Source organism: Hydractinia symbiolongicarpus, chromosome 1 (genome assembly GCF_029227915.1).
Source record: "Hydractinia symbiolongicarpus strain clone_291-10 chromosome 1, HSymV2.1, whole genome shotgun sequence".
NCBI classification, from domain to species: domain Eukaryota; kingdom Metazoa; phylum Cnidaria; class Hydrozoa; order Anthoathecata; family Hydractiniidae; genus Hydractinia; species Hydractinia symbiolongicarpus.
The window spans coordinates 27,344,687-27,358,504 of NC_079875.1; the positions used below are offsets into that span (position 1 = coordinate 27,344,687).

General features: G+C 35.3%; 1 protein-coding gene and 1 long non-coding RNA gene across 5 annotated transcripts; both read left to right on the forward strand.

The window, feature by feature from the left end:
• Positions 1-2,525: 2,525 nt before the first annotated feature.
• Positions 2,526-3,017, forward strand: LOC130626179 (uncharacterized). The gene has a single exon (XM_057441316.1). It carries the CDS (start codon positions 2,526-2,528, stop codon positions 3,015-3,017), a length of 492 nt encoding a protein of 163 aa, XP_057297299.1.
• A 3,750-nt stretch (positions 3,018-6,767) lies between these two features.
• Positions 6,768-13,457, forward strand: LOC130648813 (uncharacterized). 4 transcript variants are annotated; one of them, XR_008982966.1, is made up of 5 exons: positions 6,779-8,938; positions 9,224-9,278; positions 10,019-10,165; positions 10,888-12,115; positions 12,609-13,457. It is a non-coding gene; the product is annotated as an uncharacterized LOC130648813 (long non-coding RNA). The 4 variants fall into 4 exon arrangements; XR_008982967.1 differs by lacking the exon at positions 12,609-13,457 and having other exon boundaries at positions 6,768-8,938; positions 10,888-12,602; XR_008982968.1 differs by lacking the exons at positions 6,779-8,938; positions 9,224-9,278; positions 12,609-13,457 and adding an exon at positions 9,308-9,465 and having other exon boundaries at positions 10,888-12,602.
• Positions 13,458-13,818: the final 361 nt, after the last annotated feature.

Here is a 13,818-nt window from a genome sequence, read left to right on the forward strand (position 1 = left end):
TGCCAGGCAGTATGTTAGCAATTCACAAAGTAACTCTCCTTCAATTAAACAGGTATAACGCCACGAAGAATCCGTTCGTAATATATCATTATTACGATCTGTTGGAGAAAGCATTGAAAGACTTGGAATTGGAGGACAAACCACACCTCATATGGAATTGTACCGAGTCCAGTTTGCCACACGACCCCAAGCGATGCAAAATTGTTTCGGAAAAAGGACAACATTAAAAGCAACAGGCACGCGCATGCGATCGTGCGCTTTTACGACAAGGCCTGCGTTATCCATATTGCATTGATTTTTTTTCAGATTACACCAGGAAATGATCGTGAAAATACCACAGTCATGGCAGCATGCTCCGCCGACGGGAGAGCCTTACCACCCATACTTGTATTCCAGGGCAAATTCGTACAAACAACATGGAGGCCCAACATTCCTTCCGGTTCAAAGAATTATTCCTGGATATACGCCAACCCGTCAGGAAAGATGGATTTCGACACATTCTACAAATGGTTTGAAAAGTGGAAGAAGGAAACACGAGTGTTTAAAGAGGTAATAAAAACTTCCCTTTTATATGTTTGTATATTTACTTATCGCTCGTACTTATAGCTAAATGACTATTTATTAAGGAACCAACTGAGACAACGGAAGGCGTACTAGATCCGCGAATTCTAATTTATGACGTCAAATTGCCCCCACATGCTACGGATTTGTTGCAACCTTTGGATGTTTCCGTGTTTGTCGTTAAAGGACCATTGGTTTGCGGCTATGTTGGCAAGTGAAGAGGTATTTTTAATTTGGTTTATATAAACTCGCATTCTAAAAAAAAAGTTTTATTACAGATGATGACCGCAGAAACGCCCGAAAGCTTACGGCCAATAAATAATTAAAAACGACTTTGTCTTTTTTATATCTTTACAATTATGTCGTTTCTTCTTTTATTCAAGGTATGGGAAAAGGCATTAACAAAAGACAATATGCGTCATGGGTTCAGGAAATGTGGTATCCATCCGCTTGATAAAACAATGTATCCCAAATACAGGTTCGACACCAACCTGAAAAAAAGGTAAGCATCGATAGTGTTTATTTACTTACTTATTTTCAGTGTGGACCATTTATACGTAAGTGGATTAATCCTAAAATGTAAAAACGATTTTTTCAGATATGATGTGTGGATAACAAATGGAAAGCCGGAACTTTCCGCCGCGGAACTCGACGCTATCGACACAGAAGCTTCAGCCGAGTCGACCAATACGCCTACACTGGAATCAGTCACACCATCCAATACTGAGAACAGTGATGGCAACACATTCGTGTATAATGGTCGCAAAGGGAGAATTGTCTCCAATTTTATTCCAGACGATGAACCAGACAATCTAATTCGTATGCCAACCACGCCCGCTTTGTCAGATTCAAGTCCAAACACGCCAACAACAAGCAACGCTTGTTTCCAGTCAGCGTTTTTAAAGAAATTGGACTCCCTGACACCTCCATCATCTAAAACTGGTGTCAGCACTGAAACGCGGAAGAGGGCTAATCCTCACGGTGAAATTGTTACATCTGACGAAGTGTTTACGTCAATTAAAGCAAAAGCGCTAGAAAAAGAAGCAAAATCGAAAAAGCCAAAACTCTTGGCCCCACCAACGGCGAAGAAAAGCACAGAGGCAAGCGACAGTGACGGAGTGTTGGAAGAAGACTCGTCAGAAGAAGAGTACTCTTCTTCTGAGAGCGAACATGGGGATAATCGTGGTACGCGCGATGTTGTGTTTCCTCCTACCGTTCGCGGAGATGAAGGTTATATATACCTTAGGTCCGTATGGGACCAATTCAATCCTCCCGTTACCAGGGCCGAAGTAGTAAATTCCTACTTCGGTATAATATATTACGCTGACGCTGCACGGAAAAAATTTCGTCTTTTCGTTGGAAAAGTAATAAACACTTTCCGATCGGACAAGGATGGTTGTCTGGAAAATTTGGAATTCCAATGCGTACGATACACGGCTGGAACTCCGACAATTTTGGAAGAAACTCCTACACATTTGGTGTCGGAATTGGATTTGATTCCGGCTTGGGACGTAGTCTGTGGTTCCCTACAAGTCAGCCGTTGTGACGACCAGACAAGCAACATCCGTAAAATGACGTCGGGGAAAATAAACATCCCGGACTACCCCAAGTTTGTTCAAACTGCTGCCATTGTGTCTAAACCAAGAAGTAAATAAGTAAAAAGAAATCAATCGGCAACATCCGTTGTACGTTAAACACGTATGTCCCGTTATTACCCTTGTTGCACTTGGAATAGGCTCGGGGTAAATACGGGACATGTCCCGTAATTTCTCAATATGCGTCCCGTAATTTCCGAAAAGAAAGGGTAATTACGGGACAGATAATTTTTTTGAATATCTCAAAAACTATAGGCCATGTCATAAAACTACTTTCGCGTTTTCTTACCGATGGTATAAACAAACTAGAGATTAGTCGATATTTTTGGCTATGCTGAAAATAGTTCAGTTCCATTCGCTGGGATAACAATGATTTTTGTTGGTGATCTTTATCAACTACCGCCAGTTCTTCAAAAACCAATATATGCTGACTACTATGATGAAATATTTAATATACATCACCTCTGGAGGACTTTTAAATTTTGTGAATTGAGTGAAGTCATGAGACAAAGAGAGGATTTTTCTTTTATTGATTTACTGAATAATGTTCGTATTGGTGAATTAAGTGAGAATGATGTGAATGTTTTAAATTCAAGAGTTATTGATAAAACAGATGACAATTACCCTGTAGATGCTTTACATATTTTTGCTGAAAATGAACCAGCACGGCTACATAACCAGACAATGTTAGAAATGATAAATCAAACTGTCCTGACAGTTGAAGCAATAGACCAAGTACCAAATTATGTTCCAAATCATATATATGTTAGAATTTTGAACATGTCTTTGAGTCAAACTAAAGGTTTAATTTTTCATCTAAAAATAAAAATTGGGTCCAGAGCAATGCTTCATGAAATTTGATGATCATAAAGCTGGACATAAAAAAATGCAGAGTCAGTTAGGAAGATATTATGATACTGTTCCTATTGAAAGAGTAACACTTGATATTAAAACAAATACAAAGAAAGACAGTGCACCAGCTATTAAAAGAACACAATTTCCTTTGACATTTTCATGGGGATGTACAGTGCACAAAGTTCAAGGTCTTAGTTTGAATCAAATTGTTTTAAGTTGTGATATATTAAAGCAAAGGTCATTTAATCCAGGGCAATTTTATGTAGGAATAAGTCGTGCAACTTCACTAGAGGGATTGTTTTTAACAGGAAAATTTGATAAAAAAGTAATAGTAGTAGATGAAAGGGTAAAAGAAGAGTATGCTTATCTAATAAAAGAACAAATGTTGGAAAGTCTAGGTAATGAAGATCAATTAGAAAGTGGTGTCTTTTTAGAATTTAAAATTTGCAACGTGCAATCGCTAAGTAGACATATTGTTGATATGAGATCTGATCTGTCATTTACAAATAGTGACATTATACTTTGTACTGAAACCCAATTAACAAGTGAACTAGCAGATGTTCATTTAGACAATTTTAACTATTTTTTGAATAACAACGAAGATAGGTTTCTTGGTTTAGCTGTTTAACAAATAGAATTATTTCGTGACTTTGATGGAAATGGTTTTTCAATATTTAAAACATGTGTTGAAAATTCCGAATTAACAGTATTACTTCTCTACAGGAAAAATAGCACTTTAATTCCTGAGTTTTATGATCTTTTGAGATATTTAACCTGTATATATGATATTGCTTTGATTGTGGATGACTTTAATCTTAAACCAAATGAAAATTTGAGAAATGTTTTGAACTTGTATGATCAACTAATTGTAAGACCAACCTTTATAAGTGGTTCCATTTTAGACCAAGTTTTTGTTAATGGAATACAGTGGATTCTTCCACGGGAAACAGCTAGTATAATAATTATTTAACATTTCTTTAATTAAGAAAGTACTAAGAACAGTAACATAAAACACACTTTTTATATTTACTCATATAGAATATTGATTGTATTCTTAGATTCAGATGTACCGCTAGCAATTGTTATATAATTATTCAAGGATGGAGTAGATTTAAAATTTTTCCACTCAGGTTTATCTGCCCGTCCAGCCTTTAAAATATCGTTTAGATGGAAATGAACATACTTTTGAAGGGTAAAATCGCATTGTTTATGTTGGTGGCCCTATCGAAGGCAAAATTCAAAATAAGGTTCCTTATAAAAGATGGCAGCTTTGATGTAACATGGTCTGTTAACCCTATTCGATCCGGGGTTTTTCAAACATACTATGACCACATATCTTCCGGTTTTTACATGGATCGGGTAAAAAATTGCCCGAAAATCCGTTTTCTTCCGATTTTAGAGTGAAATCCGACAAAATCGGGAAATCAGATTAGTCACGTGTCAAAATTATTCAAAATGATTCTTCTTGATGAAACAAAAGTTGTGTTGCAAGTTTCAAGTTCTAAGAATAATCCTAACAGGAGTTATTATATTTTCCCCATTATAAGGATTTCATCGAGATTTTAGGGGTAGTTTCGAGTAATGGCCAATATCAAAGCCTCAAAAAGGTATGGGACCTAAACATTTAGCATGCAGGTGTCTAATAGATAAATGTTGAAACTCAGTATCATAGCCATATAAGAAAGCAATCAGGAGTTATTAAAAAAAAACGTCACGGGGCGGAATTCGCCCCCCCCCCCTGGACCGAATAGGGTTAAGCCGCTCACATGTGAACGGTTGTAACTTCTTAAAGTCCCCATCCGCCGCGGTATTCGGAATAGTCGCTGGACCGTATGATCTAAGGAAGTCCTTAGGAAAATGATCAAGAAATGATACTGCTGCTTTTGTACGACGTCATATCTAAATATATGTAAAAAATGTGTATAGGTAATGGCACATTTTCATATAGCTAATTTTTTTAAAAAACGCATTGCAAACTTTATCAAGAAAGTTTTGTGTCATAATTGTTTTTTTAAATATGCATTTTAAGCTTTATGAAAGCTATTACGTTCATGATCTGGAAAGAAGTGAATATAACACTTAACTTTACAATGTTGAACCACCAATATCAACCAAGCGACTACTGACTTGGAATATTTTGCTGCTTTATACTTTTTTTCAAATCCCTGGAGATATAAAGACGTAGCGGAAGTTTTTTTTCGTGAAACTGTATGGTGGAGAACTGAAACATAAAATTATAATTTTTGTCTCATACACACACACACACATACATACGCACATGAATGACTTATGGGGACATCAGTGTCAGTCAGCGTTATGGGACAATTCGCGTGATTTTTTTTTATTTACTTTTTTTCTTAATTTTAATGGAAAAATTACTTTGTGGTAACTAAAGACAATATGTAGTGGTCTTATTACAAACATACATCGCTTAAAAAACCTTACAAATTCAAATAAATCGATTTAAATCATACCGGTGTGAGTTAGTGTTATGGGCCAATTTTTATTAAACTTATGTAAATTTATATTATACATATTGTTTTTATTACCATCATATTAGAAATACTTTTTTTTGTCAAACATATTTCTCTGTCCCATAAGTTGTGTGTGTCCCATAAGTTGTGTGTGTCCCATAAGTTGTGTGTGTCCCATAAGTTGTGTGTGTCCCATAAGTTGTGTGTGTCCCATAAGTTGTGTGTGTCCCATAAGTTGTGTGTGTCCCATAAGTTGTGTGTGTCCCATAAGTTGTGTGTGTCCCATAAGTTGTGTGTGTCCCATAAGTTGTGTGTATATTTCTTTAGACGTCGGCCACGTCGACACTTGCCTAAGTAGAATTTTCCAATGGGAAAATTCTGTGTATTTAAAACTAGTTATTGGTCTAAAAGCATTGCATAATTTTATTATCAGCGTTTAATAAGGTTCCTTTGCGCCCAGGATCCGAATTTTTGATTTTATCTCCACTCAGGAGTGTTTGCTGAGGCTCGACTCTCCTTCGATGTGCTTTGCCGAAGTTCTATGTTTTTCACGGTAGTCAATATTGCCGCATTTCGCTGATTTTGTTGCTCTTTATATTCCTTTGTTCTCTGCCGTAAAATGTGGACTCTTCGACCTTCTTGAAACTGAAAAAATTTGTGACGTCAAGAAGAATTTCGCCGAAGTCGTCGAAATTTACGGTAATAGAAAGATTGATATTAGGGGATGGGTGCGTTGGAATAATTAACTCTTCCTACAGACTCTGAAAACCTGTTTAAGTTGGCAGTACTGTTTAGCTGATGCCGTGTTACCTCTGTGATTTCAGAAATACTTAGGCTAATTTACATAGTGTTTTCTAAAACAACAGAAGAAGTTGAATAGTATGCCAAAAACTTATAGATTTGGTTTCCCCTAATGTATCGGTGCTGTTAACGGTACGCACATGAAAATCAAAAAGGCCAACATATTATGCCAGCAGAAAGGGTAATTTAACATCAAACTAGTCGGTTGCTCGTGGAAAAATCCACGGGTTCGCCCGTCCTTTTTTACCGCATTGCGTGCGTCTCGCTACTTGCGCAGCTAAGCTACCATTTTACGTGACAGACAGACAGACGTATACGGGTATTACAATGTAGATTGTAAATTCTACCTTAAATGAATTGTTTAGAGATGAAACTATCCAAAAATGCGAAAGAACCATTGTCGAAGGGGAGCCTGCAGTACCAGTTTTCATGTTAGGAGACCAAGCATATCCTTTACTACTATTTTTAATGATGGAATTTTCGAAAGGGGGAAGAACTCTAGTGAACGTTTTTTTTGGTCAACGTTTATCCTCAGCAAGAATAGCTGTCGAGTGCGCATTTGGGCGATTAAAAGCTCGGTTTGGCTGTTTAAGGAGAGAAATGGACATAAATCTTAAGGACTTTCTGTTGTAATTCATTCCTGTTTTTTTCTACTACATAACTTTTGTGAAATTAGACAAGAGGTAGTTAATCCAAATGATGTGCTAGTTGCTCAAAACTACGATGCTGAATTTTAGCCTTTATCAAATCAATGATAACAATGACGGGTGGTTAAAAAATCAGAATTATCTTTGTTAAATATTTTGAAAAAGTAACAACATAAAATACAACTTGTAAGGTAAAATGTTATAATGTCACTGAAAGTTGAAATAAGTGCATTCGTTGTCTTCATTCTCTTGATTTTTGCTTTTCTCTGGGAAGGGTCACCATATACTGCGGAACTGACTGATGATGGCAGCTGGGGGGGTTAAAAGAGGGTCGATATTGTTGGGGGACTCTCCCACTGATTTATTTTTCTTCAGGTACTCAAACATGTATTTTGTGACAAGAGTATCAAAGTTTTCCGCACAGCCTTTTGATACAAGCAACCCAAGGTTTGTTTTAAAACAGAAGTCAATAAAGAATTATCTGCTGACTCAGCAATTTAAAAAATTAAACAAAGTTTAAACGGCTAATAAAAGGTTACTGATACCTTCACATGAAGAAGTTATTATTACGTGTGGATTTTGCAAGCAATTTATTTTAAGGTATTCATTAAAGTCCCATACTAAAAGAGGAAGAACGAGTCATAACATTGCTGAAATCATTGAAGAATCAAAATAAAATTTCCCGAAGTTTGTACAATAAGCTGAAGCCTATTGGCAGTCAACCACCAGTTCCAGTACGACCCAGTCCTATCAATGCCAGGCTCTGCCTATTTTAATATTGCAAACCAAGTAGCTGAATGGCTTTCTGTAGTAGATGAATGCAAAACAAACTATTCTACGAAAAGCATTGCGGATAGTTTGAAGACCATAAAGAGGGTGAACAGCTTATTAGTTTTGACGTAACATCTCTGTATACAAATGTACCTGTATATGAAGCCATCGAAGAGTGCACAGTTATTATACTCTAGTTGATAAAATAACTTTCACAAAATTGCTCAAGATTTGTAGCTGTAACGTTATTATGTTAACAAACGATGGTTACTACCGGCAAGTTGATGGTTTAGCGATGGGAGCCCCTCCTCTCCCAAACGGTTGGATGCACAAATTTGATAAGATCGTAAAAGGTGATGCTAGTCTATTTGCAAGATATATGGATGATTATTTGAGAAATATAAAGATGAACCAGATTGAAAACGTGTTACAGAATATCAACAATCTTCATCCATCATTAAAATTTACGGTTGGAAATGAAAGAAACGGTGAATTGCCGTTCTTAGATATGTTAATTACCGTAAACAAAATGGATTGCTAGAGTCAACTTGGTATAGCAAAAAGACGGACACAGGTTTATTAATGAACTTCCATGCCTTGTCCCCTGATAAATATAAACGTTCAGTGGTGTCAGAAATGGTACATCGGATAATTAGAGCTTGTAGTACATGGTCATATATACACGAAAGTTTAGAGAAAGCTAAAAAGATATTACATGGTTAAGAAAGTTGAAAACTGTTCTTCCTTCCCTGAAACAACCAGTTGATAAGGCCTTTAAAAGTGGTGTGGTCTATGAAATTTGTTGCGATGTAATTCGCGCTATGTCAGTGGCATCTTATCACCCGCATAAAGGAGCATTCAAGAGTTTCCAGTCCATTGGGCTTACATTTTAATAGCTGCGAATGTATACTATCAATGGAAAAGTTAAAATTTTATCGACCTTGAAGTCTCAACGGCACTTATTGATTTTGGAAGCTCTTTTTATAAATGACACACTCTTTTGATAAAATTTTAATATCATTTCAATATTTTTTAGTATAGTGAACGTATGTTGTAGATACTTTTGTTTTAATCTGTATTAACTATTATTTTAGATTTTACCTGATGACAACTATAAAAGTCGAAATATATCGTTATTGATAAAAATTGTTGGTCACTTTACCAAGAAATATTCATTAAAGCTCTCACACATTTTTCTATCAAGAGAGCTTCTAACAATTTTAGCAGATCTTTTGTAAGTTTGGTGCTTGATGGAACGAACACGTTGAACACCTATCATTCGTGCGTTTTGCGTTCCGTTGAGGGTAGCTCTGGAGACTTATCTTTTGTGTGTTTAACATTTTGATTACCTCTTTTGCCACGCCAGCTTTTAATTAAGACATTTTATTGTTTCACGCACGTGCCGATTCATTTCTTCTATAGCGTATGATTAAAGGGAGTTAAAAAAACATTTCATGGATAGTAAATGTTTTAATCAATTTTATGTTATTATATATAACTTAATGTCTTACGCTTTTAGTCTCTGGAATAGCTCTCAAGACTATCAGTCTCCGCAGAAAAATTAGCTTTATTATGTTAGTATTGGAATTATTAAAATTACTAAATTACAAAAAATTATTCATGCAATCATTTGCAACCGTTATTTTAGAGTATAATATGTTTATCCGGTAAATAGAATCTATATAATAATACGCCATATCCGTGTGTCTATAACAGGCAAAGTGGATGTGTGGTTTTTTCTAAAGTAAATAAATAACAGGGGTAATCACATTACAATGTCTTACATTACACCTTCTTTATAGCTGCCATTAAAAAACATCATACAGCAACATTTTTTAGTTTTGGCTGATAATATAAGTTAGGTAGATAACGCAGCTGTGACGGTAGGTAAAACAAAGTTTATAAACGAAACATATCTATCGAAAAATATCGTAAATGTTCAGTCAAAAGATGTTTATTTGTTCTTAAACGAGCATGGAAAAACCTAGATGATGGTCCTGGTGATTATATTTCTGCTTTTGTGACAGTGCGCAGGCTTTAGTGTAAAAAGCAGTCAAATAGAAACGGGACTTGAAGAATATTTTTTTGTACTAGAGTTTATATAATTTTGCTGGCTATAATTTATGTTTTGCGGGATTTATTTTTACGAATCTTATGTTTTTTGAAAATTTCTTTCTTCTTATTTGTATTTGCATTTGCACTTAACTACAAAATAAGTCGAGCAACAATTAATTTCGCAATTTAATAAGCAATAAAATTAAGTAATAAGCCTGTTTCTAGGCTAAAGCCTGGTTTTTACCTTTCTTTATTCCAGATCATTCCTCATCATTAGTTCCGCGCCATCTCCAACTACTGCTTGTTTCAAAAAAATCAATCGTTCTTTAGCTGATTTTCTGGTTATGCTCTTATTATTGCCTACATAATGTTTCAACTTGGGAAATTCTCGAGATTGCAACATAAGGTTAGTATGATGTAAACATGTATTCGAAGTGTAATTCTTTAATCTACAACCTTTCCATATTCTCTAGAAAACATTTAGAAAACACGTGCAGTTCACTCTATAAATCGTTCTAATTTAAGTCATACCTTCCTACGCAAAATTAAACCCGTAAGATTTCCAAAATTATAATCAAATCAATTTTGTACTCGCAGACTGGATTTTAAATAGAAAACCTTTTTGCGGACCTAAGCCAGCGAGCAAAGCAATTTGAGCGCAAGCGTGGCTATTTGCCATTTTACTCAAGTTCTGATTATGATTTCAGATTAAAAAGTATTTTACCTATTTGTGTGTTTCAAAAAAATGTTCTTTAAAAATCATTTTTCTGTTTGTTTTTGCAAATTGAATTAGAAATCGAACGACGGTTAAAAGTTAAAAAATAACGCAAACAAGAAAAACTACAGAGGAAAGTTATAAACGCTCAAAGTATTGTCATCTTGGTAGAGAGAGATAAAAAGAATATAAATAAGGTTATAATTTTTGCGTGTTTTATGGCTCTTGAAATAAGTTGGAAAACGCAGTCTGTGAGAGGGAAAAAGGAGGGATGAATTTAGGTTTGTAACGATGTTATTTTAATTTTTTAAACTATTTAAAAAAAAAAAGATAACAATTTTTTTTCAACAAACTTTTGAACCTGCTTTAAATTTCTTTTTACACTAAAATAAAACCATGTTTTTATATTTTAGATTACGCAACTGGTACCTACAATACGATGGCTATAGAAATAGATAGTTTTAGTAAAGAACTAAATTGTAAAAAACTTTAAATATGCTCGCCGGTAAAGGAAATGTTTAAAACTCTCTTTTCTTGTTCCCTTTCCTTGTTTTGTAATTTAACACAATAGAATGCTATTTTTACAGTATTGATTGATGACTGTCAATAGTCAACGCACGCAGTGTTGATGTAGTAGTCTGATGTTGTTGGCGTTATCTAATGAAACGATATTTATCTGTTACGTTGCAGCCAAGAACACAGAAAACGGAAGAAATGTTTCCCTTATTTACAAAACATCGGTGAGAAAAAAGCAATAATGCAGGGAAAACTTTGTATAATTAATATAATAATGCTGTTTAAACTTGCTGTAAAACAAATGCGTTTATAACAGAATAAACATTTTTATGAAGAAGAGAGGAGAGCACCTACACACCTACTTTACGGCGAAGCAAAATATGAGTGTTTGGTTTAGTCAGAAATTTTGCCTTAACATGTCTTGTTTTTGACGACTGGTCAACCGCACGATAGTAGAAATAACATGTAAGGTAGCTTTTCAATTAAGCAGATGTGACTACGAAGAGGCAGATAATCAAGGCACACATAAATAAAAAGGCGGTGTGTGTTGGTGATGGGAAAAAACATTATAAATCATTTATTTATCGTAAGCTATGCAAAAAAAACCTGCAATGTATTGTTACCCTACCAAGCGGCATTTCCGATGTTCGCAAGAAAATCGCAAATGGAGTTTCGGCTCTGCGAGGGAGGGTGTATGGGGAGCATGCGTAGTAGGATAAGGGCGGGGTATAAAAGAAGACTGAAGAATACAGTCATTCTGGATTTGACTCAGATGTACATCAGTACGGTAAATTTAACATATATTTGAGTCATGACTTCCGAACAAGGTCCATCGAATTCTTCTGCGTTGAACGCATCCATCAGGCAATCCGAACCAAGAATGGTCGAGTTGGCAGCAGCTGCAGCAGCAAAAGTGATGCAACAAGTCGCAGCAAAACAGGATGAAAGGCTGGATTGGTTGACATCAAACCTAGAAAGTAAAAGAAAAGAAGAAAACAAAATTTAACAAGAAAGGAAATGAAAAGATGCACGGTTACAACCTGGAGGTTTTGGAGAATATGGAAAAGATACAGAGACGGTTAGACGATGGGAAAATAAACAAAGCGAAGGAAACACTGGAGACGGGTAGGAGTCTTGGAAAAAAAACGAATGAAATTAATTAAACTAGCGGATAGAGAGGATTGGGTAACTCTACAAGAATATTTGACCGATGAGGTGGCCTCTGATACTGGCGACGAAAAAGAAATATCGAAAGCTATCAGGAGTGCTAATGCAAAAAGAGAGAAGCGCAAGAGAGAACGAAAGCCTTATTCTAGAAGCTCTGTCGTTCACGATTACCTTACAATTCACCTCATAGCACTAACAATAACCGCGAGTATACTCAGCAAAGGCTCTCATTTAACAAAAATTCACGAAAACAAAACTTGTTGGTCGTGTGACCGTCAAGGACATTTTCAAATGTATTGCCCATTTTCGAAAAACAATCAAGTAAAAATACCTGACAGGCCTAATTAGAATGTTGATATTATGTGAAATGTGTTGATATTATGTGAATTGTGTTGATATTATGTGAAATGTACGTCTTGATATGTAATATATATATTTAAAATTTTTTTAGGTCGTAATTGGGAATACGAGAGCCAAGATGTTGTAGTTGCCGGAAAATGTAGTCGAGAACGGTTATCAGCTACCTTTTAAATCAACTACACCTCCATTATACGCCAAAAACAATGCATCTAACCTAAGGAACAGAGAATTTGTAGAAGTCTCTATTTCGGATTTGATAAAAAATAATTGTATCAAGAAGTGGCCGAAGCCCTATACTGTGTTAATCCTGTAACTGTGGCAGACGGAGAAAAACCTAGATTGTTTTTAGATTTAAGACATGTCAACGAACATTTAGAATTAAAAAAGGTTCGATTCAAAAATTTAAAAACACTGGAAATTTATTTGAAAAAGACTTTTACTTCGGAACATTCGATTTGAAAAGCGGATACCATCATGTCAAAATAGCCGCAGAATTTAGAAAATATTTAGGCTTTGCTTGGAATTTTGAAGACGGAGTGACAAAATATTTCCAATTCTTAGTTCTTCAATTCAGATTAGCAAGTGCTTGTTACGTTTATACAAAACTTACAAGGCCCTCTGTTAAGAAATGGCGAGGAGAAGGAATAAAATGCGTTGTGTATTTGGACGATGGTATCCAGGCGACCAAGGTTATGAGCGTGTCTCAAAAATTCTGGAAAAAGTCCAACAAGATCTACTTGCTGTGGGATTTACTCTAAATTTACAAAAATCGAAACTCTATCCATAAAAACAAGCAAAATCGTTAGGTTTTGTAGTCGACACAAACAAAATGGAGCACAGAGTCCCGCAAGAAAAAATAGTGAAAACATTGCGTTTAATTAATTTTGCGTTATCAAAACAATATTCTAATGCTCATGAAATCTCAAAAATTGCAGGGCATCTAATCTGATTTATTTACACGTGGGATGTACAAATTTATAGAAACTTAAATTACGTGGTTTTGTTTTTCGGAAATAGATGAATTGACAAAATTTGAGCTGGAATTTTGGCAAAGAAACTTATCTAAAAGTAATGGTTTTGCTATAAAACATAACCCAACAAGAGTGGTTTATTCAGACGCAAGTGGTTTTGGATATGGCGGATACGTTTTACAACGATTAGGTGATGTTATTGCTAGAGGAAATTTCAACGAATACGGAAAAACACGTAACACGTAAAATATTTGCTCGAGTTATTTGGAGATTTCCTACGCAACGAATTTGTTCTGTGGTTCTCTGATAATGTCACTTGGTTAAAATTAT